Source organism: Pezoporus wallicus, unplaced genomic scaffold, assembly GCF_028554395.1.
Source record: "Pezoporus wallicus isolate ANWC-B61680 ecotype Strahan unplaced genomic scaffold, APGP_CSIRO_Pwel_v1 contig_4012, whole genome shotgun sequence".
Taxonomy (NCBI): Eukaryota; Metazoa; Chordata; class Aves; order Psittaciformes; family Psittacidae; genus Pezoporus; species Pezoporus wallicus.
Window position 1 is genome coordinate 2066862 of NW_026637828.1, and position 27096 is coordinate 2093957.

The 27096-nt window shown below is 60.2% G+C and overlaps 4 protein-coding genes across 7 annotated transcripts in view; all 4 read left to right on the plus strand.

Annotated features, from left to right (window-relative positions):
- WDR90 (WD repeat domain 90) overlaps positions 1 to 3611 on the plus strand; it is a 36779-nt gene extending 33168 nt beyond the window's left edge. Inside the window, exons 41-44 of the mRNA XM_057408041.1 lie at positions 621 to 764; positions 1973 to 2092; positions 2553 to 2637; positions 3382 to 3611. Of these exons, the coding sequence (XP_057264024.1) occupies positions 621 to 764; positions 1973 to 2092; positions 2553 to 2637; positions 3382 to 3536 (504 nt within the window). The 3' untranslated portion in view covers positions 3537 to 3611. The remainder of the gene's footprint in view (positions 1 to 620; positions 765 to 1972; positions 2093 to 2552; positions 2638 to 3381) is intronic.
- Positions 3612 to 3836: 225 nt separating this feature from the next.
- On the plus strand, positions 3837 to 14888 carry RHOT2 (ras homolog family member T2). Of its 2 annotated transcripts, none has more exons than XM_057407955.1 (19): positions 3837 to 3952; positions 4174 to 4232; positions 5126 to 5207; positions 5299 to 5342; positions 6358 to 6411; positions 6778 to 6830; positions 7333 to 7441; positions 8359 to 8460; positions 8854 to 8952; positions 9396 to 9504; positions 9765 to 9885; positions 10718 to 10802; positions 11687 to 11832; positions 11920 to 12020; positions 12093 to 12223; positions 12623 to 12703; positions 12840 to 12962; positions 13066 to 13268; positions 14564 to 14888. In XM_057407955.1, the coding sequence occupies exons 1-19, from the start codon at positions 3916 to 3918 to the stop codon at positions 14679 to 14681; spliced, it is 1857 nt and encodes a 618-aa protein (XP_057263938.1). In that variant the 5' UTR covers positions 3837 to 3915; the 3' UTR covers positions 14682 to 14888. The 2 variants fall into 2 exon arrangements, with proteins under 2 accessions (XP_057263938.1, XP_057263939.1); XM_057407956.1 differs by having other exon boundaries at positions 3882 to 3952; positions 4179 to 4232.
- Positions 14889 to 17203: 2315 nt separating this feature from the next.
- Positions 17204 to 22309, plus strand: RHBDL1 (rhomboid like 1). Of its 2 annotated transcripts, none has more exons than XM_057407972.1 (8): positions 17204 to 17364; positions 19271 to 19429; positions 19619 to 19843; positions 20231 to 20379; positions 20469 to 20581; positions 20804 to 20904; positions 21227 to 21287; positions 21572 to 22309. In XM_057407972.1, exons 1-8 carry the CDS (start codon positions 17326 to 17328, stop codon positions 21841 to 21843), a joined length of 1119 nt encoding a protein of 372 aa, XP_057263955.1. In that variant the 5' UTR covers positions 17204 to 17325; the 3' UTR covers positions 21844 to 22309. The 2 variants fall into 2 exon arrangements, with proteins under 2 accessions (XP_057263955.1, XP_057263956.1); XM_057407973.1 differs by having other exon boundaries at positions 19271 to 19402.
- An 840-nt stretch (positions 22310 to 23149) lies between these two features.
- STUB1 (STIP1 homology and U-box containing protein 1) lies at positions 23150 to 27088 on the plus strand. Of its 2 annotated transcripts, none has more exons than XR_008972023.1 (7): positions 23150 to 23353; positions 23897 to 24095; positions 24205 to 24370; positions 24524 to 24614; positions 25524 to 25580; positions 25728 to 25875; positions 26201 to 26338. XR_008972023.1 is itself a non-coding variant. In XM_057407978.1 (7 exons), exons 1-7 carry the CDS (start codon positions 23165 to 23167, stop codon positions 26324 to 26326), a joined length of 945 nt encoding a protein of 314 aa, XP_057263961.1. In that variant the 5' UTR covers positions 23150 to 23164; the 3' UTR covers positions 26327 to 27088. The 2 variants fall into 2 exon arrangements, 1 of the variants encoding a protein (XP_057263961.1); XM_057407978.1 differs by having other exon boundaries at positions 25759 to 25875; positions 26201 to 27088.
- The last annotated feature ends 8 nt before the right edge of the window (positions 27089 to 27096 follow it).

Below are 27096 nucleotides of genomic sequence, written 5' to 3' on the forward strand. Positions count from 1 at the left end.
TCTTTGGGCCATCAACCCCTCCAATAGCTTCTGTTCAGTTTTTCTGGCTCTGTACTGTTCCTCTTTGCAGCTGGGAAGACTTGGCTGTGCAGCAGTGTGATGGTTTTCGCATCTCCTTTGTCCTCCTCTTTATGGGGAGTCTTCTTCCTTTGTGCAGTGGAAATGACAATAATTTTGCCTAAGTACTTAGGCTTTAAAATCATCCACACTGCAAGGCTGGGCTCCCTGGGAATTCTAGACTTGGGAGATCCTCCTCAGTTTTAGGTAAAGGGTGTTGTTAGGGGACACACAGTATCAGCAAGAACTGCCCTGTGACATGAGCGGGTCCAGAGGGCATCCCAGGGAAGAGATCCATGTTGCTCAGGCCAGGCACTCTCCCTCCTCCAGCAGCCTCTTCTGCTGGGTCTTTCAGCCCAGAGCATGCTGCTGGTTCCTACACCACAGCCTCATTCTCCTTTTGGACTCTAAGAGACTTAAAGCACTGCCCAAATGGAAGTGAATTGATCCCCTGTGGCATAAGGCCTGTGTTCCCACCAGCTCCTGCCCCACACTCACTCTGGTGGCAGCTTCTGGACTAAACTTCAAGCTTAAACTGACAGCACTGTGCTCATCTTCTGCAGTACCGGGACTTTGGGGTGGAAGGAGGTGAGCTCTGGCTGGCCACCAGCTCAGACCGGCGGGTCAGCATCTGGGCCTCCGACTGGCTGAAGGACAAGTGTGAGCTGCTCGACTGGCTCAGCTTCCCTGCTCCTGCCAGCCCCGAGGTGAGTGTTCCACTGCCAGCCTCTGCCTGTGGCAACGGTTTGGTGGCACAAGTCTCAGAACCAGCAAGCTGGAGAAGGAATGCCTGAAGGCTCTGAGCAGGATGGGGCCAAAGAGAGAGGGTGAACTTCATTAGTCATAGAATGATAGAGTGGTTTGGAAGGGACCTTAAAGCTCATCCGGTTCTGAGCCCCTGCCATGGGCAGGGACACCTTCCACTAGACCAGGTTGCTCCAAGCCCCATCCAACCTGGCCTTGAACACTGCCAGGGGTGGGGCAGCCACAGCTTCTCTGGGCACCCTGTGCCAGTGCCTCAGCACCTTCACAGGGAAGAACTTCTTCCTTATCATTTTAGTCATCTTCGTTAATTCTGCTGCTTGTAGAGTATCTTGGCAATGCACTTTCTTATCTGTTGAAGAACAGTGGGAATTGGAGCAGTGCCTGACTTCTGGGAAGCACTGACTTTGTAAGCGTGAGGAGACAAAACTGTTCCTGTGCTGCGCAGAACAGAGCACAGGCAGCAGTGAGCACATCACCCAGGAGAGGCACCTCATTATGAGCATGCTGCCAACTTTGACACTCCCAAAGAGCATGAATACTCAGAGCCAGGAGCCCAGGGACCAGCTCATAGACCAAGTACTCAGCCTTGTTTGTCTGTGATGCTTTGCAGAACCCTTTGGCTCCAACCCAGGTGTGAGACTTAGGTGGCAGAACACTTGCTAGAAAGAGAGGAGGGTGTGTATCAGATGTGGAGATGATCCCTTGTTCCCAAAATGCCGGTTTTCCTCTCCATGAAAGAAGCTCCCCACAGTGAACAGGGAAAGGGATGATCTTGCATCCACTATTAAAGATCTATCTTATGGGCCCTAATTTCTTGTGTTAAACTGATCCATAACCAAATCCCACCTTCAAACCCATGTACCAATAATACCTCGAAGGAAATTCAACCCTCCTGTGTCCCACTCCTACAACAGTAAACAGTTTACTTTGGGTTTTTGTGGCGGTGTGTGGTTGCTCATTGCTTTGCCAGGAACATGGCTGAGATGGCAATGCAAAAGGGAGGAAACAGCCTCCAGCATACTAATTTCATACTGCTCAGACAACACAGCCCCAGGATGGGTGTCCTCATGCTCTCCTTTTGACCCCCACTGTGTTGGGTCAGGCTGGAGAAGCTGGCCTCAGTTTTCTTCCCTTTGGTTCCCCTCACCAGGGTCTGGACACCTTTCCGCCCAGCCTGGCCGCGTTCTGCCCATGGGAACATGGCACCCTGGTCTACGTCGGCTTTGGGAGGCAGAAGGAAGCCTTGTTTTACAGTCTGCACAAGAAACAGGTACTTGTGCCCTGCCAGGGCAGCTCGGGTACTTGTTAGCCACTGCGGGGCCATGGCCACATGGAATGGAGTGCAGTGGGGGGAGAGGCAACACTGCCCTGTGTGTAAAGCCATGCCTCAAGGTGTGAGGTGGGCCCAGGTGAGCGGCGGCTCAGGGCAACAGCTTTTCATCTCAGAACCTTCAGGGGCCCTGGTCTGGGCAGGCTGCCAGCCCTGCTGCTGCCTTTCCATCCCAGTGGAGGGGAAGGCATTTGCTTTCAGGAGCACCAACACTAAATCTTTGAGTCAAGTCTCCTCTGGGAAGTCAATGCCTTTGGCAGGTTTCCGAACTCTGAGAGGTGTTGTGCATCTGTCAGCCTCCCCTCTGAGAGGAGCCCTTTGCCCTCATAAGAACCGTCACTGCAGCAGCTATGGTCTCCCGCCTTCTTTCTGAGGTGCTGTTTCTCTTGCTGGAGCATAGGTAGTCATGAAGATCCCCTTGCCATACTTTGCCACGTCGCTCAGCCTGTCTCCTGCAGCACGATTCATGGCTGTTGGCTTCGGGGGTGAGTACTGGAGAGTGCTGTGGACTCTGCTACCCAGGCTACCTTTTGGTGGGGAGGGATGTCCCCTTCTTCCTGTGAGTGGGGGAAAACAAGTGTCCTCTTTTCTTTAAACAAGCAGCCTGTATCCTCAGAGCTGGGAGCTGTGGTCCTGGGCAGGGTATGCATTGGGCAAGGAGAAAGTTCTGGGCAACTCCTAGGTCAGAAATGAGATGCATGAGCTCAGTCCTGTTTGTCAGTGAGCAGGGTTTGTCACTTGAATGATGACTTGGGGTTAGGAACTGTCTTTATCTGTGGCTGTGTGAGCTACAGCCCAAGAGGCAGAAGGGACTTGCCCACAGCCAATCTGGGACAGTTGGCACCCTGCTCTCAAGGGTACCTTGCTCCTATAGCTGTTTGTACCTGCCTGACGAGGCAGCACGTCCATGCTGTGCTGAGCTCCATCCCTGCCCCAGAGCTGTGGGGCACCTGCTGAGCCCAAGACCGGCTGTTTTAGGGGGCTATGAGCTAGCAGAGCTGCACCAGTGTGTTCCGCCATACCCATCACTGCCCTTGGACAGCCTGATACACAGCAGGGAGCTGTGCCATCACACTCTCTCCCTGTTACTAGCCAGTAGTTGCCTACTTGCCTTATCAGGAGCTTGTCTCTGCCCCTCACCGGGCTGTCTGTCAGCTTAGCACTGGGGTGATGGGACCGGTGCTAGTCCCAGCGCTCCTGCCCTCGGCTGACCCCTGCTCTCCCCACAGCCCGGCTGCTGCGGCTGCTGCGCTGCCCCGGCGAGGCTCAGGACTACGCCGGCCACGATGACGCCGTCCACCGCTGCTGCTTCGCCCCTTCGGGCCGCCGCCTCCTCACGGCCTCGCACAGCGCCGTCCTGCTCTGGGAGCTCACTGGCGGCTGAGCCGCAGCCCCCGGGCTCGCGGCGCTCCTCCAGGAGCCGGCGCGGCCATGTCGTTCCGCGGGCCGGGACCCGGCTCCGCCGCCTCGGCACCAGGCTCTGGGACAGGCCCCGGCTAGGCCCGGACGCCAACGTTCCCCTGGCTGGGTCGGGTGCGGAGTGTGTCTGACGGCTCCATCCGCCGTCCCACCCTTTGTTTTTGTTTAATAAAAACACCGAGAGCCGACGGGTTTGGGGTGCTGCGCGACGCGCTCCGCCCGCCCGCCCGGGGGCGCCGCTCCCTGCCCGCCGCCGCTCTGTGCCGCCGCTCGCTGGTGCGGCAGGAAGCGGAAGGTTGTGGCGGGGAGGGGGCGGCCCCGGTAGCGGCGGCGGCGGTGCCGACATGAAGCGGGACGTGAGGATCCTGCTGCTGGGGGACGGTGAGGCCGGGACGGGGAGCCCCAGGGTGCGGGAGGGCGGCTGCGGCCGGCCCCGGGAGCAGGGTTCTGCCTGCCCCGAGTCTGGAGGCTCCGGCGTCCTCCCTCTCTCCCCGATGGCTGCCTCCAAGCGGGCCGGGCTGCGTCGTCCTCCGCCCTTGGCTTCCCGCTGGGAGAGGGCCCCGCGGCCGGGCCGGTGCCAGCGTGCTGCCTTTCTCTCCTAGCCCAGGTGGGGAAGACGTCCCTGATCATGGCCCTGGTGGGAGAGGAGTTCCCGGAAGAGGTGAGCGGCAGCGGCGGGACGCTGTGTCCCGGGAGGCGGCCGTGGGGCTGCGGCGGGTGAGCGGGGGGCTTCCGCCGGAATGGTGCTGTCTCCGGTCTGCACTCTAATCCCTGCCCTGCGGAGGATTGTAGGGACCTGGCAGGCCTCGCTCCCTGCTGCTGGGGTCTGTGTGGCACAGTGGACCATTGGGCACAGCCTTGCCGCACAGAGTGGAGCCATTTGTTCCCCAGCTCTGGCCTTTCCCTGGTGGCACCAGCACAAAGCCTTTAGAAGGGGTTTGCACCACGTTCCCTATCCTGTGCCCATCTGGAGACAGGCTTGGTGCTTTGAGCTGGGCCACCTGTGAGGAGCAGCACCCAGCTGGCCCCATGGAGCCTCCACATGGGTAGCTTGCTGTCCCATCATGGTGTGGGTAGGAAAACGGGATCGTTCTGGCCAGGCGTGTTTGTCCTGTGCTGTCAGGTGGCTTCCCCGCTGCCCACGAGCAGATGGTGCCCTCTGCAACATTTCTGCTGGGAAAACATCAGCTCTGGGGGCTTGGGGGAGGACCGGCCCTGAGCACCTTCCTGTGCTCTCATGGCAGAGCCTGGACAATCAGATTAGAGCTTCTCCCAGCTGCCAGGAGGTCTGTCTGGAGAGCTGGGGGAGTGCTGAGGGCTTATCTGGAGCAGCAGCATGGGAGCAGTACTGGAGAGGCAGCTTCCCCAGCTTCCTGCAGCAAGCTGTGGTGGCAGCTGCAGCCCAGGGAGTCAGGAAAGATGCCTTCCCTGGTGTGGAGCTCATCTCATCCCAGCATCGAGGGAGCTGGGGAGCAGTGACACTGGGCTCTGAAGTCCCTTGTTGTCATTCCTCTCGTCTGTGTTGGGCTGGAGTGGAGGCTGTTGGCTTTGCAGGTGCCACCTCGTGCAGAGGAGATCACGATCCCGGCTGATGTCACCCCAGAGAAGGTCCCCACACACATAGTGGATTACTCAGGTATGGCCTGTGTCCCCTCCCTTCTCCACTCCCTGCCTGGCTGAGGGGAGCAGGAAGGGGTCCAGTTGATGATGGGCTCTTCTTCTTTCAGAGTCCGAACAGACGGAGGATGAGCTGCAGGAGGAGATCTCTAAGGTGAGCAGGGCTGGACAGGGGTGTTGCAGGACTGCTCACTCTCCCTCTTAGCCAACCAGAGACACACAGGTTAATGCTATGGGTTTGTTTAATCCTTCCCTGTATGTAATCTAGTGTGTGGCTTGTCCCAGCCCTCTGGGGATTCTCTGGAAAGAGAGCAGCAGGGGGCAGCCCCCCAGGAGGTAGAAGAGGCTGGTGAGCAGAGGACATGCTCTCAGCCTCAGGATGTTCCCCGTGGACTCAGAAGAGGGAAGAAGTAGTTGCTGAGCTTGGATGAGCCTCTCCTGCTCCCTTCATTAGGTCCTTATGGTTGCCTGGTGAAGCAGTCGCCCAGAGGAATTGGTTTGGGAGCTGGAGCCCTGGGGAGTGCTGGGCAGGGAGGAATGAGGACTCCCATGTGTTTGGGAGCAGCCATGGAGCCATTTGGCTGGCTGGGGTGGGCCCAGCTGGTCTTCCCTGCCCTGGGATTAACCCTGGCTCTGCAGAGGGGAGGACCTCTTGATTATGAATAATAAAACTGCCTCTCTTCTGCATGTCTCACATGCACAGAGCTATTTAATATTTCCATCCACAGGAGTCTTGTTTCCTCTACACACGCTTAGAACGGCTCTGGGAAATCCTGCCTAAACCCTTGTGTGTCCTCAGGATTAGCACTGAACTCTCTCCTGAAAGGGCCAGTGATACCTCCTGTCTGCTTCAAACACAGAGCTGGGGTCAATGCTGCATGCATGGGGTCAGGAGGGGAGGGGGGCAGCAGCCCCTGGACCAGCTTAGCCGCTGAGGGGTGGGAGCAGGGAACCAGGGCTCAGGCCTGCAGGCAGATGTGCTCAGGGGGTGCCTGGAGCAGAAGAGCTGGTCTGTGCTCTGAGCACCCCCTTGTAGAGCTTGTGTTGATGGCGGGTGACTGTTGCTGCGTGTACTTGCTGAGTTTTAGTGCAAGGGCTGCGCCATGGGCTCAGGCAGCCTCACTACTGCAGTGACCCTCACTCACCACCCTCTGCTGCTTCTCTTGTAGGCCAACGTGGTCTGCGTGGTGTATGATGTCACCAAGGAGGCCACGATTGAGAAGGTAAGGGGGGGTACCACCAGAGTCCTGAGCAACAGTACCAGAGGGAAAGGGGTTTCCAGTTCTGGGTCCTTGCACTCTGCCCTGGCTTTTTGCTGTGGGTGGATGTTGGTGCCCCACAGCCTTGTGGAGGGGGTTTGGGGTTTTGAGACCCATGTAAGCAGAGGCAGGCTGAGCACAGCCTAAGTGTGCTCCCATGCTGGCTGTTGTCCTCACGTGCTGTGGGACAAGGCTTGCTGGATCCTTCTGCTGGCATCCAGCATCCCTGGGGCAGCTGAGCCTGCTGGTGCAGGGGAGTGCTGGGAGTAGATGGCTGCAGGGATGTGCTGGGGCTGCAGTGACAGGCTTTTCCCTGTGCTCACCTTCCAGATTCGCACAAAGTGGATCCCCATGGTGAACGGGGGAGCTGAAAAGGGCGCCAGGTAACGTGTCTTGTGTGGTCTGTGTGTGCAGATCTGGGGGGTTACGGAGGCTGAGTGGTGCCCACCACCCTCACCTCCTCCTGTGGTTACGGAGGTCAGACCAGCTCTGTGGCTTGTGACATGACCACTTGTAGCTGAAGAATACAGGGACTTTTCTCCTTCATGGATCTAGCTGAGGGCTCCAGGAGAGGGTTCCTTCCCCACCTTGATCTCTTCTAAGCCAGGCAGGGAGAGGAGCCTGCAAAGGGAGACACAGATGCCTTAGTCTGTGTGTGGATTTCTTAGGCAGAAGGCTGCTGTGCTGGATTAAAAGCTCCTGAGCATATTGTTGCTCAGTGAAAGCGTAAGCAGGATCAGGCAGCCTGTTCTCCAGATGGATGCTCCCAGCTGCTCTAGACATTGCAGAGGAGGGGGGGTTGCTCCCAGCCTGCTACCCACGAGCACATGTGACTGGGGCAGCACTGGCCTCACTCGTGTTCTCTGACATTCCATCTCTTCCCAGGATCCCCATTATTTTAGTGGGAAACAAGTCTGACTTGCAGATGGGAAGCTCCATGGACGTCATCCTGCCCATCATGAACCAGTTTTCAGAGATTGAGACCTGCGTGGAGGTGAGGGAACTCCAGAGCTTTCCTGAGGAGTAGCAGCATTTATCTGGTGTGAGTCAGGGAGCCTTTGTGCTTGTGGAGATGATGTTGAGGCCTCCAATACAAGAGGGACGTGGGGCTGTTGGAGTGAGTCCAGAGGAGGACGTGGAGATGCTGCGAGGGCTGGAGCAGCTCTGCTCTGGAGCCAGGCTGAGAGAGCTGGGCTGGTTCAGCCTGGAGAAGAGAAGGCTCCTTAAGGGGAGGCAGCTTCTGGGCCTACAAGAAAGCTGGAGAGGGGCTTTGGACAAGGGCCTGTTGGGACAGGCGAAGGGGGAATGGCTTTAACCTGAGAGAGGGGAGACTGAAATGAGCTCTTAGGCAGAAGTTCTTCCCTGTGAGGGTGCTGAGGCTCTGGCACAGGGTGCCCAGAGAAGCTGTGGCTGCCCCATCCCTGGCAGTGTTCAAGGGCAGGTTGGACAGGGCTTGGAGCAGCCTGGTCTGGTGGAAGTTGTCCCTGCCTATGGCAGGGGGTTGGAACTGGATGAGCTTTAAGGTCCCTTCCCACCCAAACCAGTCTGGGATTCTATGAACTGCCTTGATAACCCTGCACTGCAGAAGTCACTGTCTGGATCTTGAGGGCCTGTGCTTTAGGCATTCTGTCCTTTGTCTTCCTTGCAGGGGGTGGCTGTCAGTGTCTGCCCACTCTGGCTCTTGCTGTAACTGATGTTGGAGCTATACACAGCCACTGTTGGCACTGGGGCTGTGGAACAGGCACAGCAAAGCCACAGCACAAGCAGGTTTCCCTCTTGTGAGCAGACATTGCTCTGTGCTTTGGTGCACAGTCTGTCTGGTTCAGGGAGCTTGTGTCCTCCCTCTGCTCTGCGTCACCAGCCCATTGCCTGCCCGCACTTACAGGGCTGTCTCTTCCTTTGAATCCTCAGTGCTCTGCCAAGAACCTTAAGAACATTTCTGAGCTCTTCTACTATGCCCAGAAAGCTGTGCTGCACCCCACTGCCCCCCTCTATGACCCAGAGGAGAAGCAGGTAAGGTCTGCTCAAAGCCCCTTGGAGGACCTCCTTGCCATCATAGTGCCCTAGCCTGGGGCTGTTTTTTTTTTTGCCTGGAGTGTTTGGGCCAATGCAGCTAAACCGAGGGGAAAGCACCCATCTCCTGTGCTCAGCACAGCCAGCTGAATATGGCCAGGCCAGTGAGAAGCCAGGAGCATGTTGGGGTAGAAGCCATTGTGCTCCAGGCCATGTTAGCCATGGTGGGAAAGGTCCAGGAGAAGACTCCCCCTGGAGCTGTGATGCTGGCATAGCTGGACTGTGCTCCCAGCCAGCACAGGAAGGCAACCCCTCTGCACACGGGGTTTCAGGAGGCAGAGCCAGGCTGATGGTGTTGCCTTGTTTTTTGTCACCATGGTTGGTCCCTTGCAGCTGAAACCTGCATGTGCACGAGCACTGACACGGATTTTCAACCTCTCGGACCAGGATAACAACCAGATCCTTAGTGATGATGAACTCAACTACTTCCAGGTAGGGCTGGCTGCAGAGCTGAGATGATTCCCCAGCCCCTCATGGAAAGCCCTAGTGTCCCCTTTCCATCCAACACCAGGCAGAAAGGCAGACACAGCTGTCCTATTTGCATCCAGTACTTCTGTTGGCCAGCTGTAGCTAAAGCGCCTTAAGGTACATCTTGGAGCAGATGGGGATCCACAGGTCTTCCATCTTTGCTAAGCTTGGGCTGAATTTGCTCTGCAGTGGGGAGAGCAGGAGGCACTGGAGCTGTTGAGAGTCATGTATTACTGGGATGCTGAAGAGCAGGGGTTTGGTGAAGGTCCAAGGCAGGAATCCCTGGTCTGGGTGGATTTTCTCTCCTAGAAACTCCCATTCCCTTGCCAGGGGAGATAGTGGTGAGACAGAGGCTTGGGCTGTCTGAGTGCTTTGCTGACAATGACCTTCTTTCTCCTGGGAGGCAGAAATCCTGTTTTGGAAACCCATTGGCTCCCCAGGCCCTGGAGGATGTGAAGGTGGTTGTGTGTAAGAACACCACAGACGGGGTGCAGGACAACGGCCTGACCTTGAACGGTAACAGCACAGGAGCTCTGTGCCCTATCCCAGCAAGAGATGGGGACCCCCCTCCTTCACCACATTGTGAGGGGCCCTGACATTGGTCTGAGCCTCCCAGCTCTCATTCCAAGCATAGTTAGTCCCTCTTGTCAAAGCCTGCTCTGGCTACTAGAGCTCTCTGTCCAGCAGCCTGTTTTCCCAGGGAAAGCATGGTCCCAAGGAGTGGATCCCTGAGGCTGAGCCCCCACTGTGTCTGAGCCACCTGATCTCTCCTGCAGGCTTCCTCTTCCTCAACACGCTCTTCATTCAGAGGGGCCGGCACGAGACCACATGGACCATCCTCCGCCGCTTTGGGTACGACGATGAGCTGGAGCTGACAGATGACTACCTGTACCCACAGTGCGTATCCTGCCTGGGGTGGGGTGGCCAAGGTGTGACACCCCCGTGGTGCACAGCTTGAGCTCCCCAGCTCCTTTGCTGGCTCCTCCCCACACCCTGCTGCGTTCCTCAGCTGAGGCTGAATCCACACCCATAGCTCATGGTCAGGTTCATGCTCCTACATCTTCCTCTGTGGGCAGGAGCTGACCAACGTGGGGTTGGCAATGAATATAATGGGCCTTGGAGCTGCTGGCTGTGCTGCTGGCTCTGATGTAGGCAGGCAGGGAGGTGGGGAATGAAGGCCTATCCCTGACTTCACATTAGCAAGGGGTTTTTGAAGGCTGCTCCATCTCTGCCTGAGCTCAGGCAGAACGGCTCTGTCAGGAGCAGTGAGCTGTCAGCATAGCCCTCCCGGCTGATTCTGCAGCTGCTGCCTCTTCTCTGCTCCCTGCCTCTCTGGAGGTGGTGATCCAGCAGTAATGAAAGGGTTTGGCTTGTGAGCTGCCTTGTCTGCTCCCCAGACAGCAGGCTGTGCAAGGAGGCAACAGGGTGCAAGGAGGCAACAGGGTGCGTGCTGGTGGAAAGCACCCCGGGGGGAGTGTTGTGCCCTGCTGAAGCCTTGGGTGTGAGGCTCCACATCTCCCTGGCTGCTTGGGATGTGCTGAGGAGAGGCTGCTGTGCACCCATGAGGGCTTCTTCCCAAAACAAAGGGCTGTGGCAAGGAGCGGCCAGGCCTGGAGACAACTACTGGTCTTGAGCAGGGAGGGAGTGGGGAGCTCTGGATTGGCTGCAGACTTGCTCAAACTCTGCCCTTGGTTCAGAGCTCACAGAGGGTCACTTGGGTCTCCTCCAGGTTCCGGCTGCCCCCTGGCTGCTCCACGGAGCTCAACCACTTGGGCTACCAGTTCCTCCAGCGGCTGTTTGAGAAGCATGACAAGGTGGGCAGAGTGTGCTGGAGCTGCCTGGGACGGGGTGCTCTGCTGGGCCTGCACGTAGCTGCTCTCCTCTGCTCCAGGGAGCAGATGTAGCCTCAGTTGAAGGGCTTCCCTCTGCCACAACACTCCCTTCAAAGCTGCTTGCCCAGGCTTTGGGAGCAGGAAGTGGTCACAGCAAGTCTGATGGCATGTCAAGGGGTTGTGGTTGTAACCCTTGACCAAAGGACAGCCAGTAAAGTTTGTCCCTTCAGGGGCTGGGTCCAAGTTAACAAACTAGTGCCTGGCTGCAGCATGAAGGGAGGCAGGGAAGCAGGCAGAGCTGCTGGCCTGCAGCCACAGACCAAGCACAAGCGTTCACACAGCTGCCAACCCTATTGAGGGGGTGCCAGGCTGGAGAGGGAGAGAAAGCAACTAATCTGTGCCATGCTCTGGTTCTTTGGAGAGAGGGAGAAGGGAATGTGCTGGATCTGCTGTGCACCTGCACACAGTACTCAGATGTTGATGTGCACTGGGATACAGCAGCTCTGTGGCCACAGGGAATTGGAGCACTGAGCTGATGCATGTCCAAGTGTGCCCAATGCTGCAGATCCTGTGCTGGTGGCCACACGCAGACCTTGGGTGCTACCCTGCAGTGTTCAGGACCAGGCTGGACCAGTGCAGGCTGCTGTGGGGTGGCTGGCCCTGGGGAAGCCAGGAACAGCAGCTCAAGGCTGTGGGATTAATTTCTGTTATTGGAAGCATCCCTGTGTCATTACATAGCAGCGAGCAAGGTGGCTTGTGTCCTGGTGATGCTCTCTGGACCCTGTCAGTGCTTGGTGTGGCTGCAGAGAGCTGCTGGCACTGCACGGGCCATGTCCTCAGCTGCTGACTCCTCTTTTTCTCTCCAGGACCAGGATGGAGCCCTCTCACCCACAGAGCTGCAGAACTTCTTCAGCGTCTTCCCCTGCATGCCCTGGGGTCCTGAGCTCTACAATACGGTATGCACCACTGATAAAGGCCTGCTTTCCCTGCATGGATTCCTCTGCCAGTGGACGTAAGCTCAGTCCCTCTCCTTGCCTGTACTCACATCTCTTAGCCCTTGCTGATCCAGTTGGCTTCCTGGTGTGCTCCATCTCTGCAGGCTCATGGCTTACCTGGACGTGCGGCACTGCCTGGCGTGCCTGGGCTACCTGGGCTACCCTATCCTCTCGGAGCAGGACTCCCAGACACAGGCCCTCACGGGTACAGCCATGCCCTCCCCTCCTGTCACGGCTCAGGTTCCTGCTCTCACTCACCCAAGCTCTTTCCTGCCAGTGACCCGGGAGAAGAGGATTGACCTGGAGAAAGGCCAGACCCAGAGAAACGTCTTCCTCTGCAAGGTGCTGGGAGCCAGGGGAGCAGGCAAGTCTGCCTTCCTGCAGGCCTTCCTCGGCAGGAGCCTGGTGGTGAGTGCTGCTCCCCTTTTGAGAGGGGAGGCCCGGCGGAGAGCCCTGAGGCCCTTGAGCTGGCCAGATCTGCCCATGGCCAGATCCCAGCAAAGGGCTTCACACCCTGCTCCATGCTGGTTGCTGTGGCTCTTGAATCCTTAACTTTGGCAGTGGGCCCATCCCCTCTGCTTGTCCTAAGGGGCTGGAGGGGCTGTGCCTTTCCCAGGCAGCTGCACCTCCCATGTCTGGGCGAGGTAATGCTGGCTTGTCCTGCATTACAAACAGCCCCGTGTCTCATGCCAGGCACTGGCTGGCCTTCCAGTGGCTGTTACACCATGGGGACCTGGGGCAGTGTGAAATATTCTCCCTTCCTCAAGCTCTTGCTGCCAGCCCTCTGAGATGGTGTTTTCATGGCAGGCTCAGAAGGAGAAACCAGGAGAGCCATCCCTCTATGCCATCAACACAGTGCAGGTCAACGGCCAGGAGAAGTATCTTATAGTAAGTCAGGGAGAGGAGGGAAGGGCTGCTGTGCCTGTCTGGCAGCAGGGCTGGCATAGTACCTGGTGCTGGTGTTGGAAGTGGCCCATCCTGGTGACGCGGTGCTGTGCCACATGGCCTTTCCCTCCCACTCCAGCTATATGAGGTGAGCACCGACACGACGTTCCTGAAGCCATCAGACACAGCCTGTGATGTCGCCTGCTTCGTCTACGACCTGAGCGAGCCCAGGTCCTTCAGCTACTGTGCCAGTATTTATAAGGTAGGCGCAGGGGCCCTGGGGGCTTTCAGCCTCTGTGTAGCAGCCCCACATCTCCCAGGCTTGGTGGCTTACCCCTTGCTGGAACTTCTCCTTGTCTCTGCAGCAACACTACATGGACAGCCAGATCCCCTGTGTCTTTGTGGCCTCCAAGACAGACCTGCCAGAAGCGAGTCACCAGCCCGGCCTCTCCCCTGCTGAGTTCTGCTACAAGCACTGCCTCCCACCACCCTTCCTCTTCACCTGCCACAGCCAGGGGCCACCCAGCAGCGCTGTGTACACCAAGCTGGCAACCGCCGCCACCTTCCCGTTAGTATCCTTCCCATGGAGGGTGCTCCTGGGGGGGGGGAGCAGAGCCTGTGGGGCTAGGAGGGGCTGTGTCCAAACCCTGCCTCTGCCACAATGCCTTGGGTTTGGTTTTTCTGCAAGCTTCTGGTGTCATCTGCTCATACAAAGTAATCAAAAGCAAAAGGGCACTTTATTCCCTGCTTGGAGTGGGTGGCAGCTCTCTTCTGTCTTGTGTGTGTCTCTGGCAGATTTATTAGATAGATCCTGCCATGGAGGTTTTCTTTCTGAAGCCTGAGATGAAATTGCTGAAGGGGAGCAGCCAGCCTGGTTTGCCAAGGCCCACAGAGGGGGGTGGCAGCTATTTTCTCCCGATGAGGTGGATCAGACTGAAAAAAGAGGTCAGCAAAGCAAGACCTCTGTTCACACAGCCTCCCTTTGGGAAGGAACAGCACCTGAAAGGGGCTGGATAACAGGGCAGGACACGGCCAGGGACATTTGGGAAGGAGAAGGTGTGTGTGTGGCATCACCCTGCTTGAGGAGCAGAGGAGGGGGCTGACGGTCAGCTCAACACCGTGGGTAGAGCCCTCCCAGGGAGAGTGTGTGGGTGCCTTGGAAGCCAGGCTGGGATTACCAGTGAGTGGTTTTCCCTCCAGCTGCTTTTCAATAAACAACTTTATTTTTAGAGCTGACACTTCTTTTTATTTTTTTCCCCCCTCTGCAGTATTAAAATTTAAATATTCTTAATATATCTTAGGGTATGTGGGATAAATAAATAACAGCGTAATGGAGGGCCAGGGATTGGCTTTTCCCCCTCGATTTAGTGGGGAATGAATAATGGATATCTCTTTCCTCCTCGGAGAGGAGCATGTTGATGCTGGACAGCACATGTTTAGGAGGGGAATGTGTACACTGGGCATGATGGAGCCTTTTCTCCCTCCCTGCCCTTTGGTTGGTCTCTGCGTGCATCCACTCCTGGGTCTGTGTGCACTTGGAGTTGGGAAAGCAGCTTGACCTAGAAAGGCAGCTCCTACCTCATACCCGTTATTAGGGGTTGCTGTGCTATTTCCAGGATGGATAGAGCCACATCTGTCTCACCAGAGGGTTGATGATGATGCTGGGCTCTCCAGTGTGGCAGGGGAGGCTCTCGGTGCTTTCTGTCTCTGTCCCCAGCCTGGAGCTCGCTGTGGTTGCTCTCTGTCCTTCCCGGGACACCCCAACCTCACTGCATGGGGTGGAAGCACTCCAGGCTGTAGGGGATCTTGCTGTTGGACAGTGTTGCTGTGCACCTTCTCACCAGCCTCTCTCTTTCTTTGCAGTCACTTGAACGCCGTGGAGCTGGGAGCCGCGTCCTTCTGGCTGCGGGTGGCGCTGGGGGCTGCAGTGACAGCACTGGTGGGGTTCACACTCTACCGGGTTCTGGGCAAGAACAAATGAGGCCCCTGCAGCCCGTCCTAATGTGACACCAGCCTCCCCCTCCCCAGCACTGCCCCGAGGGGCCCTGCCTCAAGCTGGTTCCTGGTAGGAAATGCTCCTTTTCGCCCAGCCTGGATTGCAGGACCAGTAAAACCAGAGCTCCCGGCACCAGCAGAATCGATCCCCCAGCACCGGCCACCCTGACCCTGCCATCCTCATGGCCTCTGCCCAGCTGTTGTGCCGGGGCCAGGCAGCTCTGCCGGGGCTCTGCCTTGCTGACACAGGAGGGATAAGCCTCATCTTTTATTCTGTTAATATTTTTTAACGTTTTTAAGCTCAAACGTCAGTGTTTCAGTGTCTGGGGGGCCGGGCACATCCCTTCCCAGGGGGCTGGGGTGGTGCTCTCATTCTGGGGGGCAGCACTCCCAAAGCACTTCCAGCAGCAGCAGAGCCATACATTGGGCTCGTGGGTTCAGCCCCCGGGGTCACACCACTGTCCCCTGTCTCTCTGTCCCTCAGCCAGCCCTGGGAAAGGCAGACCCCCTGTGTTTTGGGGTTGGGATGCTGTGGCTGCAGCTCTTGCTGCAAGGGGAGGGAGTGAGCTCCAGGACTGTCCCAGGCTCCTTCTGTCTCTTCTTCCAGCACAAAACCACTCTGAGTCCTGCAGTGCACCAGGCTGCCAGCCCCTCTGCCCTCCATGAGGGCCTGGCACATGTCGGGACTCATCCTGCTGGCCCCATCGTGGGCCTCTGGGCCTGCTGCGGCTGTCTCCAAGCACAAAGCTCTGGGTGTTGCATCTCCTGGTGCAACTGGAAGCTGTTTTCTCCACTGTCCTTTGCCCTCACCGGTGTTAACGCTGTCACTTCAGCTCAGTGCAGATCTGGGGCCGGGGTCCAATAGCATCCCCATCTCCATGTCCCAAAGAGCGAGGCCAGCCCCTGTGCTCTCCTCAGCATCCCTGGGCTTCCAGCCTCCTGCAGGGAGTCTGGGTCAGCTCCTGCCTGCATGACCCCAGCTGCTGGACTGTGAGCACACTCAGGCCAGGTTTTGTAGCCAGCAGCTGCTGGGACAGCACCAAGGTCACTGCGAGAGCTGCTTTTTGCTGTTTTGTCTATTGAAACTCCTTGTCGGGGCCTGGAGCCAGCAAGGCAGGCATCTTCCCACTGCTGCCCATCCCAGCGCTGGCTGGAGCTGCTCTGCCATCGGGCTCTTGTTGCTGGCCTGGAGTTCCCATATCCCTTCCTCATGTGTGGCTGTTGGCCAGGCCTGTGTCCTGTGCTCTGACCCTGCTCCCAGCACCGGTCTGTGCCTGGCAAAGCCACACTTTTAGGTTTGTTCTCTACAGCGGAATAAAATTTTACACACCTTCCCCTTGCACAGCATGTCCTATGTGTCCTGGGGGGCAGGATGGAACCGGGGTGGGAGCAAGGACACCCCAAGGGGTGAGCTTTGGGGTTTGCTCCTGTTTGGAGCAGTTCCAGGGATTTAAGGCAGGCTGAAGCCTGGCCTGTGGGAGACAAGGCTATGTGTGTGTGTCCCAGGGGTGGGAGCCAGGGCATCCAGGAGTGCCAGGGCAAAGATGGGGAGCGGCACTGCTGTGGGGGACAGAGGAGGCAATGCCAAGGTGGATGGGACACGCGGTGCTCCCTGGTGAGTCCAAACCAGGCCTGGCCCCACGGGAGCAGCAGGTCCATTAATAGTGCCTATGTACTGGGTCTGTGTGCATGATCCCTAAGGAAGGAGCCTGGGAACTGACCCCCTGCTTGGCATTCTTGCCTGCACAGGGAAGCCCCATGGCAGGCAGGGCTATGAGGTACTGAGCTCCCTGCTTGCAGTGGGGATGAGCTGTGGCCCACGGGTGGCCATACTGGGATACTGGTACCCATATTGGAAGGGTGGTACCTGTGCTGGAATACTGGTACCTGTACTGGGATGCAGGTGCCAGGTGCCATATCAGGATACATATTTGTGTAGCAGGATGCGGGTGCTGTACTGGGATGCAGAAACATGTACCAAGATACAGGTACTATACCGGGGTGTGGGTACCCGTTCTGGGATGCAGGTATTGTACCAGGATGTGGGACTGTACTGGGATGTACATACCAGTGCTGGGATGCAAGTACGTATACTGCGATGTGGTAACTATACTGGGATGCGGGTACTACACTGGGATGTGAATACTGTACTGGGATGGAGGCACCATACCGGGATGCGGGTCCTGTGCTGGGATGCGAGTGCTGTACTGAGACGTGGATACCATTACCGGGTTGTAGGTGCCAGGACTGGATTGTGGGTACCCTACCGGGATGCAGGCACCGGCTGCGAGTGCCGGGAGCCCTCCCTCCCTCCCTGCTCCTTTCAGGGAGGGCCGCGGGGCGGGTCCCGGCTCCCGGCGGCGGGGGACCGTTGTGGGGGGGGCGCTGCGCCGCGCGCTGCGGTGGGGGCGGCTCCGCTCGGTTCCGCTCCCGCCCCCGCCGCCGCCGCCGCCCCGCTGCCACCGGCGGCTCCCGGAGCCGCCGCTGCCGCCCGCTCCCGGGCCCGCCGCAACGCGGGGCTGGCGGCGAGAGCCGCCCCCCCCGGAGCCCCCGCCGCCCGCGCCGCTCCCCTGCCCGGTTCGCCGGCCCCGGGCGCGGGGGAGCGGCGGAGCCCAACGCCCGCCGGGTGCATGGACAGGAGCTCCCTGCTGCAGCTCATCCAGGAGCAGGTGAGCGCGGGGGGAGCACGGAGAACCGCTCGCGGGTGGGGGGCGCCGGGCTCCGCTCGCGGTGGGAGGATGCTCGCCCGCACCGGGCAGCGCTGACCAAGGCTCCGGCAGGCACCGGGCAGCGCTGCCCGCCCAGGGCGGCTCCCGCGCCCGCTGAGCATCCCCCGGTGTCCCCAGCCCTGCCCCGGGGGACCGGACCCCCCTCCCCCTGTTACGCAGCTGAGACCGCGCAACTCAGCTCACTTGTGGCCTCCCCCTCGCCCCGGCGCTGCCCCGGGCTGGGTCCCGCCGGGTTCTCCCTCAAGGACGAGAGGTGCCGGGTCCCCCCAATCCCGCCGTGTGCCGAGCCCCGGCGCTGAGCGCAGGATAGGGCCCGGGGCTGTCGTGGAGCTGTGCCCCGCCTCGGTTGGGCTGGGGGGGCCGCATCCAGCCCCGTGACCTGATTGCGGGATCAGGCCGTGGAGCGTTGACGCCGCGCTGGGCTCCGCTGGGATGGGGGAATCAGCTCCCCCGGCGCTGGTACCCGGTGCCCCGAGGGTCCCCCCTTGTGCTTGGCCACCTCATCCCTCCCTCCCCGCCCTCCCTGGGCCAAACAGACGACTGCTCTGCCTTGGGGATGGGGAGGGAATTCATTGGGGGTCAGGAATATTAACGGCCCCCCTCACCCCCAACTGGCTCCGTGACCTTGGCCTTGTTCCCCAGCCCAGGAGCTGGGGTGCATCCCCCTGGTCACCCCAGCTTCACCATGAGAGCTCCAGGTGCCTCTGAGCCGTTCAGGGATGGGCAGCATCTTCCCAGTAGAGAGTGGGAATTGGGAGAGCCAGGAAGGGCTGGGGGGGGGGGCTGCAGAGTGGCTGCAGGGAGGCACTGGGGGGAGATGCACCCTAAAAGCAGAGAGGGGCTTCCTGGCTGCTGCTTGGGCTCGGGGGACCATCGAGCTCAGTGTGTGCCAGTGCATTGGGAAAGCATGTGCCAGGTCCCGGTGTGGCACATGCACGTGGCTCCTGTGGGGCGGCAGGGGGGCATGGGGGATGGGTGGCACCAGGGAGCTCCTGCGCCCCCAGCACCTCGGGGTGCTCTGAGGATGTAAGTGCTGCTTTTACCCCACATCCTGCACCCCACACACTGCACCCTGCATCCCACCTTGCACCCTGCATCCCACCCTGCATCCCACGCTGACCTCAGCAAGGCTTCAGATAGCTGTACCAGCCTTGGGAAAGAGGCTTTGGCTGTTCCCTGCCTGGAAAGGATGGTCTGCACATTGGGATGGAAGTGCAGTCCTGCCCATCCCATGAGGATGAGTTTCCTCGCCTGCATTTCATTCCCTACAGGAAAAAGGTTGAAACCCAACACTCATTTCAGGGTGATGCTGCAGGGTGCAGGGTCCTGGCCATCCCCAGCCATAGGTGCCTTCTCCCATCTTCATCCTCCTTGTGCCACCCCACAAGTGGGACCACACTGGATGCTCAATGATGCTGGGTACCAATGGTGCATGATGCCTGGAGGACACAGGATGCCCCGGCACAGGGTGCCTGGTGTGTTGTGTGCAGGAGGATGAGGAGGAGGCTGGTGCCAGGGCTGCGCGTGTGTTTAGCTTCGTGGCTTCCTGGCTGTCAGGCTGCTGGCGGCAAGAAATAACTGAGTGGGAGAGTATTGGCTGTGACACGGGGAGATGGATGGGGATGGGGATGCTGGCAGGGCACTGGGGCACCCACATGGCACCCACACCATGCAGGGTGCAGGCTGGGTGCGGGCTGTAGCCTCCTGCAAGAGAGACAGGGGCTGGTCGTGTTGTGAAGCAGCATATGAGACCTCCAGGCTTGAGGCCAGGATGAGAGGCACGGGGTGGTTTCCCCGGGCAATGAGGGAGCTGCATCCTGGTGATGCCTTGCTCTGTGCCCCACAGCTCGACCCCGAAAACACCGGCTTCATCGGGGTGGAGACATTTGCCAGCCTCGTGCACAGCCATGAGCTGCCCCTGGACCCCGCCAAGCTGGACATGCTGGTGGCCCTGGCGCAGGGCAACGACGAGGGGCAGGTCTGCTATCAGGAGCTGGTAGACCTGGTCAGTGCTGGGGGGGGAGACTGGGATGGTTTGGGCACCGGGCACCTCCTTGTGTCCCTGGGGACGGGGGCTGGCGGGTGCCAGTGTTCCTCAGGGGACTCCCCTGGCATGATGCAGTGATGGGGGGTCTTGCCTGGGCCGGGCTGCGGCGCAGGGCGGAGATGGGCAGGGGGTGGCCTGTCCCTGCAGATGAGCAGCAAGCGCTCGAGCAGCTTCAAGCGCGCCATTGCCAACGGGCAGCGTGCGCTGCCCCGCGACGTGCTGCTGGACGAAACCGGCCTCGGCTTCTACAAGCGCTTCGTGCGCTACGTGGCCTACGAGATCCTGCCCTGTGAGATGGACCGGCGCTGGTACTTCTACCAGCACCGCGCCTGCCCGCCCCCTGTCTTCATGGCAGCCGTCACCCTCACACAGGTACAGCAACCCTTGCGTGTGCAGGACGGGTGACCCTGGTTGTGATGTGCCAGTACCCATGGGGGGATCAGATCTGGCATGGAAGGTGTGGACGACCACACTTATGATGTCCTAGTGGCCATGGGGGCTCAGATCTGGAGGAGATGAGTGACCCCAGTTGTGATGTCTTGACGGCCATGGGGGGATCAGACCAACGGTGGAAGGGATGGGTGACCCCAGCTGTGATGTGTCAGTGCCCATGGGGGGCTCAGATCTGGCATGGAAGGGATGGGTGACCAGGTTGGGCTCAGAGCCATGGCAGAGGGCATGGGTGACTCCAGGACAGAGAAACAACGAGGGTGGTGGTCTCAGTAGTATGTCTGACGGTGGATGTGGGCTTTGGTGCAGATCATCGTGTTCCTCTGCTATGGGGCCCGGCTGAACAAGTGGGTGCTGCAGACCTACCACCCCGAGTACATGAAGAGCCCCCTGGTCTACCACCCAGGGCACCGTGCGCGCGCCTGGCGCTTCCTCACCTACATGTTCATGCACGTGGGGTACGTCCCTGCTGCCAGGGCGGACACAACAACGTGTCTGGGGGGTACACCCATGGGCTGAGGTGTCCCCTCCTGCGTTGCCTGCACAGGCTGGAGCAGCTGGGGTTCAACGCGCTCCTGCAGCTGATGATCGGGGTGCCCCTGGAGATGGTGCACGGCATCCTGCGCATCAGCTTCCTCTATCTGGCTGGGGTCCTGGCAGGTGGGTGTGTGGTACCTGGGGGTGTGGGGAGACAGGACTGTCCCCATCACCAGCCCCTGGGGAGATGCCCCCTGACGGGGATGCGGGGCTTGGCTCCTGACTGCTGGGTACCAGCAGCATCGCGTGCCCCAGGGAGGCATCACAGCCTGTGGTTGATTAATATGGACATGATTAATTAATGGCATGGGGGAGGCCCTGCACTGATCCCTGCTGTGCCCACAGGCTCCCTCACCGTCTCCATCACGGACATGCGGGCGCCGCTGGTCGGGGGCTCAGGGGGGGTCTATGCGCTCTGCTCAGCACATCTCGCCAACGTTGTCATGGTCAGGCAGTGGGGGGGCACTGGGTGGTTGGAGGGCGGTGGGGTGGGATGACCTCGGGGAGGGGATACCATGGGGTGGGTGGCATTGGGTGTCATTGCAGGGTGGGTGACATGGTTGTGTAGATGATGCCTTCGGGTGGCATCACAAGGTGGGCACCATCATGTGGGTGTCATCTTGGGTTGAGTGTGGCTGAGAGAAGAGGGGACACTGGGGGAGATCCATGGGGCCAGGGCACAACTCTGTTGAGGCACACTGTCCCATAGTCCAGCCATCCATCTGTCCGTCCATCCATCTGTCCATTCATCCATCCATCTCTCCACAGAACTGGGCTGGGATGCGTTGCCCCTACAAACTGCTGCGGATGGTGCTGGCGCTGGTGTGCAGTGAGTACTGGGGGCCAGGGTGGGCAATGTGGGGTGAGGGGATGTAGCATTGGGTGGGTTGGGCAGTGTGGGGTGGAGGGTGCAGTGTGGGGCAGGGGGATACAGCGTGGATTGGAGGGTGCAGTGTGGGGCAGGGGGATACAGTGTGGATTGGAGGGTGCAGTGTGGGGCAGGGGATGCAGTGTGGGGCAGAGGGTGCAGTGTGGGGCAGGGGATGCAGTGTGGGGCAGAGGGTGCAGTGGGGCAGGCAGCGCGTGTCGGGGCGCGCTGACCTCCGCCCGCAGTGAGCTCCGAGGTGGGCCGCGCCGTGTGGCTCCGGTTCTCGCCGCCGCTGCCCGCCGCGGGGCCGCAGCCCAGCTTCATGGCGCACTTGGCCGGGGCCATCGTGGGCATCAGCATGGGGCTGACGATCCTGCGCAGCTACGAGGAGAGCCTGCGGGAGCAGTGCGGCTGGTGGGTGCTGCTGCTCTCCTACGGCACCTTCCTCCTCTTCGCCGTCTTCTGGAACATCTTTGCCTACGACCTGCTGGGGGCACAGATCCCCCCCCCGCCATAACATTCTCCCCTAACCCCTTTATGTTGCTCCCCAAAAGCCCGCCGGAGGATGAAGAGGGGGGTTCACACGCGTGACATGGGGACAGGCCACCCCCCTGCCCGCCTGCCCCCTCGGTGCTAGCGAGCGCGATGCCCCCCCACCGCGGGCTGTGTCCACCCCATAACATACCCCATGGACCCCCCCATAGGCTGTGCCCGCCCCCTCACCCCAAGGATGCTCCAGCCCTGCCTCTGCATCGCCCCTCCCCGGGTGCCCGCAGGGCTCTGATGTGCCCCCAGGGATGGAGCTGAGCAGTGGGGACACCCCGCTTGCTCCTGTACCCCCTTTCCGGGGAAGGGGGGGGCTGAGCTTGACCCCCAGGACCTGCACTTTCACACCAAGGACTGGTGCCAAAATAGGAGCCATTTATTTTTCTATGCCAAAAAAAACTATAAATAAGAGAAAAAAGAGAATAACGGGGGTGGGGGGGTGGGGGGGTGGGGTGTGTGTGTGTGTGTGTGCAGCCGGAGGCGAATGGGCTGAGACCGGCACAACTCGTTTCAGCAGTGCCCCCCCACCCCCCCTCCCCCGCTTTGCTGCCACCACCCTCCCCGTGGCAGGGGCTCGCCCCGGGATGGGGTCTGGGGGGGGGGGGGGGGGGGGGGGGGGGGGCCCCCCCCCCCCCCCCCCCCCCCCCCCCCCCCCCCCCCCAGTTCCCAATTCCCCCTTTCCGACCTTTTTGGAGTATAAATAAATATTTTGCACACTGCCGGGGTGCGTATTTGAAGGAGGAGGGCGGGGGGCCGAGGGTGCGCCCCCATCCCTGATGGATTCAGTGTGGGAACTGGAGCTGGAGGACCTGGGAAGCGGCGGGGGGAGGGTGGCTGCAGCCATGGCTGGGCACCGACACCCCCCACAAGCACCCAGACCTAAGCAGCCAACACCTCCCCTTTCTCCTGCACCCCCCATCTGCGCCACACCGCCTTTGTAGGCCCTCCCCGCTTCCCTTCACCCTCCCATCCAGCCCCCCACTCCATAGCCCCCATTCACCCCGCCACAGCCCCATAACCCTCATCCAGCCCCCCCAACCCAGCCGCCAAAGCTCACCCCGCCCAGCCGCCTCCCTTGTGGCCCCGCCCCTTCCCTTGCCCCGCCCCCTCCTCCTATTGATCACGCCCCTTCGCCTCTCGCGCCCCGCCCCTCTCCTGTGGTCCTGACCCCCGCAGAGGCCCCGCCCCCGCGCAGGCCCCGCCCCCGGAAGCGGCTCGGCGGCTGTCGCAGTGCGCGGCCGGAGCTCTCGCAGCCGCCGGCCCCGTCGGGCCGGGCCGGGCCGGGCGGTGCCATGAAGGGGAAGGAGGAGCGGGAGGGCGGTGCGGCGGGGGCCGGGGCAGCGGGGCCGGGCGCGGGGGGCGCGGGGGGCGGCGGCAGCCCCGAGAAGAGCCACAGCGCGCAGGAGCACAAGGAGCAGGGGAACCGGCTCTTCGGCGGACGCAAGTACCCCGAGGCCGCTGCCTGCTATGGTCGCGCCATCGTGAGTGTGTGCGGCACCCCCACCCGGGACGGGACAACCCCAGGACGGGCCCCCTCCGCCGCCGGGACACCTCCGAGCCTGGCCTGGGTCCTCCCGGGACGGGACCTGCCCCGGCCTGGATCCCCCCCCGTCCCATCCTTCCCTTCCCGTGAACGGCTCCCCCCAGGCCTGGCTTAGACAGCCCCGCCCTGGGCCTGGCTCCGGCCCCATCCGTGGGCGTGGGTACGCCGGCCTGCCCCGCTGCCACGCTCTGAACTGGACCCTCCGGTGGCCCCCCCCTACATCAGGCTGCCCCCCCCGAGGTGCTCCCAGGTCGGGCATGGGGCCAGGGGGGTGTCCCCAGACAGGGCTGCCCCATGGGGACTGCCCCCAAGTTGTCCCACATCCATCTCAGCAGCTCCCCCCAGGGTGCAAGCTGGTCACCACAGTGACAGCGTTGCGCAGCCGGCTCATCGAGTCACCCTGCTGTCACCCTGTTGTCACCATGTCTCACCCGTGCCAGCAGTTGCCATCTCTGGCCATGACATAAGTGTCTCTTTGCAGAACCGAAACCCCTTGGTGGCTGTGTACTACACGAACCGAGCCCTGTGCTACCTGAAGATGCAGCAGCACGACAAGGCACTGGCGGACTGCAAGCGAGCCCTGGAGCTCGACGGACAGTCGGTGAAGGCTCACTTCTTCCTGGGCCAGTGCCAGATGGAGATGGAAAACTATGACGAGGCCATCGCCAACCTGCAGCGAGGTGAGCAGGAATGCTGCCAGCACGCCCACTGTGCCCTGCGCTAGGAGGCAGCCAGGCATGGCAAGGGGGAAGCCAGATGCTGGCTCTGAGGCGCTCATTCTGCCCCTAGCCTACAACCTCGCCAAGGAGCAGCGGCTGAATTTCGGGGATGACATCCCCAGCGCGCTGCGCATCGCCAAGAAGAAGCGTTGGAACAGCATTGAGGAGAAGCGGATCAACCAGGAGAACGAGCTGCATTCCTACCTGACCAAGCTGATCATGGCGGAGAAGGAGAGGTAAGGTGCCAAGGGGCAGCACCCAGAAAGGCCTTTTTAGTGCCACAAAACACTGGGTCCTGGAGGCACCCAGAGCCCTGCTGCTGGGGCAGCAGCAGGGAAGGGAGTGGTGGTGTCCTTCCATCCTGTCCTGATGTCCCTGCTCTGTCCTAGGGAGCTGGCTGAGTGCAGGAAGACTCAGCAGGAAGAGAATGCTGACGAGAGCCGGAGCCGCGTTCAGCTAGCCAGCATCGAGGCCAAACATGTGAGTGTAGTGGTGGGGCTGCTTGTGGAGGCTGAGATAAGCTGGGGGACAGCCTGGAGGAGAGGCTGAATGGATTGCTCAGAGCAGCCTTCTGGTATCTGAAGGGGCCTGTAAGGATGCTGGAGAGGGATTTTTCATCAGGGACTGTAGTGACAGGACGAGGGGTAACGGGTTCAAACTAAAACAGGAGAAGTTCAGGTTAGATCTTATGCAGAAGTTCTTCCCTGTGAGGGTGCTGAGGCGCTGGCACAGGTTGCCCAGAGAAGCTGTGGCTGCCGCATCCCTGGCAGTGTTCAAGGCCAGGTTGGATGGGGCTGGGAGCAACCTGGTCTAGTGGAAGGTGTCCCTGCCCATGGCAGTGGGTTGGAACTGGATGAGCTTTAAGGTGCCTTCTAACCGAAACCATTCCGTAATTCTATGACATCCTTGCCTCATCCTCATGCTGTGGTCAAGGAAGCTGCAGGGCCATGCAGGCCAAAGTCAGGAGACCCAGGGGCAGAGCATGGCCTCTCAGCCTTTACTGTGTGGTTTGAGCTGCTGGTGCAGGGCTTTTGGATCCCCGTATGACACTGCCCCTGCTCTGTCACCTCAGGTCCCAGCCCTGCCTGTTTGTGCTCCCTCACATGCTGCTGCTGTTACTCTCCTGTTGTTGTTCCAGGGTTCTCAGCCACATGTGGGTCTGGGTGCTAGCATGGCGCCGGGCACTAATCCTGGGATAAAAATAGCCCCTCCTGGAAGGTTATTTTTAAGCTGGATCGCTCCTGCCCTGCGGTTCAGCCTGGCTGGGGCTGTGAAGGCAGAGGGGCCACCAGGACCTGCCACAGCACCCATGGGTGGGAGGCCTTGGGGCTGTCCTCTGGAGACCCCCATGCACCAGGGTCCCCTTCTCCTCAAGGCCTTCTCTTTCAGGACAAATACCTGTCAGACATGGACGAGCTCTTCTCTCAAGTGGATGAGAAGAGGAAGGTGAGCATGCCCCGGCCTGCGCTCCTGGCTGGAGCTGCTCGCCATAAACCTGCTTCAGTCCATGCTCCCACCTCTGCCACGTTCCTTTCTCCTCGCTCCGATCCAGCACAACCTCCCAGCCCTCTCTTTGATGCTGGTCTCCCCCAGCCCCTCCTGACCCAGCTCTGCTTCTCTCCAGAAGCGAGACATCCCCGACTACCTGTGTGGGAAGATCAGTTTTGAGCTGATGCGGGAGCCGTGCATCACGCCCAGTGGCATCACCTACGACAGGAAGGACATCGAGGAGCATCTCCAGGTACCACTGGGCTGGGAACACTGGGGGCTCCCCAAGTCCTGTCCTGCCTGGGCTTGAAGGCAGCTGCCTGCCCAGCCAAGGGCTCAGAAGCTTCCTTGGGCTTGGTCGCGAGTGCCTGCCCAGGCAGCTCCCTGGGGAGGCATTGGGACATGCAGGAAAGCAGCAGGCACTGCCCAAAGCGGAGGTGGCTATTGGCAGGGCCTTGGCACTATGGGAGGGGACTGTGCCTCTGTCCCATTCCTTCCTCCCCCGGCATGTTGTGCTGGATGCCCCGGGGCTGAGCACGCGGAGTAACTGGTTCACACGGAGGTGTCCTCCCCTGCAGCGTGTGGGGCACTTTGATCCGGTGACGCGGAGTCCCCTGACCCAGGACCAGCTGATCCCCAACCTCGCCATGAAGGAGGTGATCGACGCCTTCATCTCGGAGAATGGCTGGGTGGAGGATTACTGAGGGGCTGTGGTCCCGTGGCTGGCACCAGGCCTTAACTTGCTCTCTGGCTCTTCCCCCTCCGCTCTGGGTACCCAGAGGCCCGGCAGTGGCTGGGTGAGGGCACACTGTCACCACTTCCCCTTACTGAGGAGCTGCAGTGGCTGGGTGGGTGTGAAGGCTCCCCAGGCTCCCCTCTCCCCCAGCTTTTGTTGACCATGGAGAAGGCTGGCTCATCGCAGCGGCCTGGAAGATCTCATCATCATCTTCATCACCCAGAGAGCAGCGTTCCCCTCAGCTCCAGCAGCTGACAGTCCCCAAAGATCCCATCCTGCGCCAGGGAGGTGCTGTGAGGAGCTTGCCGGGGTGAGCGCCTGATGCTGGTCTGGCCCCCTTCCCTCCCCATGTACGTAGTTGTTTCCGTCTCCAGCCTGGCCAGGGTTGAGTCCTGCTCTTCCCTGGAAACAGCCACTTGTGAGAGTGGCAAGGGACTCGCCTTGGCTTTTCCTGGGAAACAACAGCCCCCTCGGGCTGGTTTGGGCTGGCTCACGCTTCCCCTCAACCCACTGGGACCGTGGTTCCCTACAGACAACCACCCAAGTTAAAAAGTTCTTCCTTTTACTGAAATCCCTTTGACAAACAACAGAATAACCACCAGATCTGCACCCGACTGAGCCTCCAGGTGTTCAGGTGCTGCCGGGCTTCTGAGCACCTCTGGAAGTGGCAACTTCAGAAATATATATATGAAAATAAAATTACTTCAGCAATAAATGTGGAAAATCCAAAGCTGGAGT

Bases quoted from the DNA above. Each gene is read 5' to 3' on its own strand.
- RHOT2 (XM_057407955.1), top strand. From the start codon at position 3,916: ATGAAGCGGGACGTGAGGATCCTGCTGCTGGGGGACG. The intron at 8,461-8,853 runs GTAAGGTCTGCT...GGTCCCTTGCAG, and splicing joins ATGACCCAGAGGAGAAGCAG to CTGAAACCTGCATGTGCACG. The intron at 9,886-10,717 runs GTGCGTATCCTG...GGTCTCCTCCAG, and splicing joins GATGACTACCTGTACCCACA to GTTCCGGCTGCCCCCTGGCT.
- RHBDL1 (XM_057407972.1), top strand. From the start codon at position 17,326: ATGGACAGGAGCTCCCTGCTGCAGCTCATCCAGGAGCAG. The intron at 20,905-21,226 runs GTCAGGCAGTGG...ATCTCTCCACAG, and splicing joins ATCTCGCCAACGTTGTCATG to AACTGGGCTGGGATGCGTTG. The intron at 21,288-21,571 runs GTGAGTACTGGG...CTCCGCCCGCAG, and splicing joins GGTGCTGGCGCTGGTGTGCA to TGAGCTCCGAGGTGGGCCGC.
- STUB1 (XM_057407978.1), top strand. From the start codon at position 23,165: ATGAAGGGGAAGGAGGAGCGGGAGGGCGGTGCGGCGGGGGCCGGGGCA. The intron at 24,096-24,204 runs GTGAGCAGGAAT...TTCTGCCCCTAG, and splicing joins CATCGCCAACCTGCAGCGAG to CCTACAACCTCGCCAAGGAG. The intron at 24,615-25,523 runs GTGAGTGTAGTG...CTTCTCTTTCAG, and splicing joins CCAGCATCGAGGCCAAACAT to GACAAATACCTGTCAGACAT.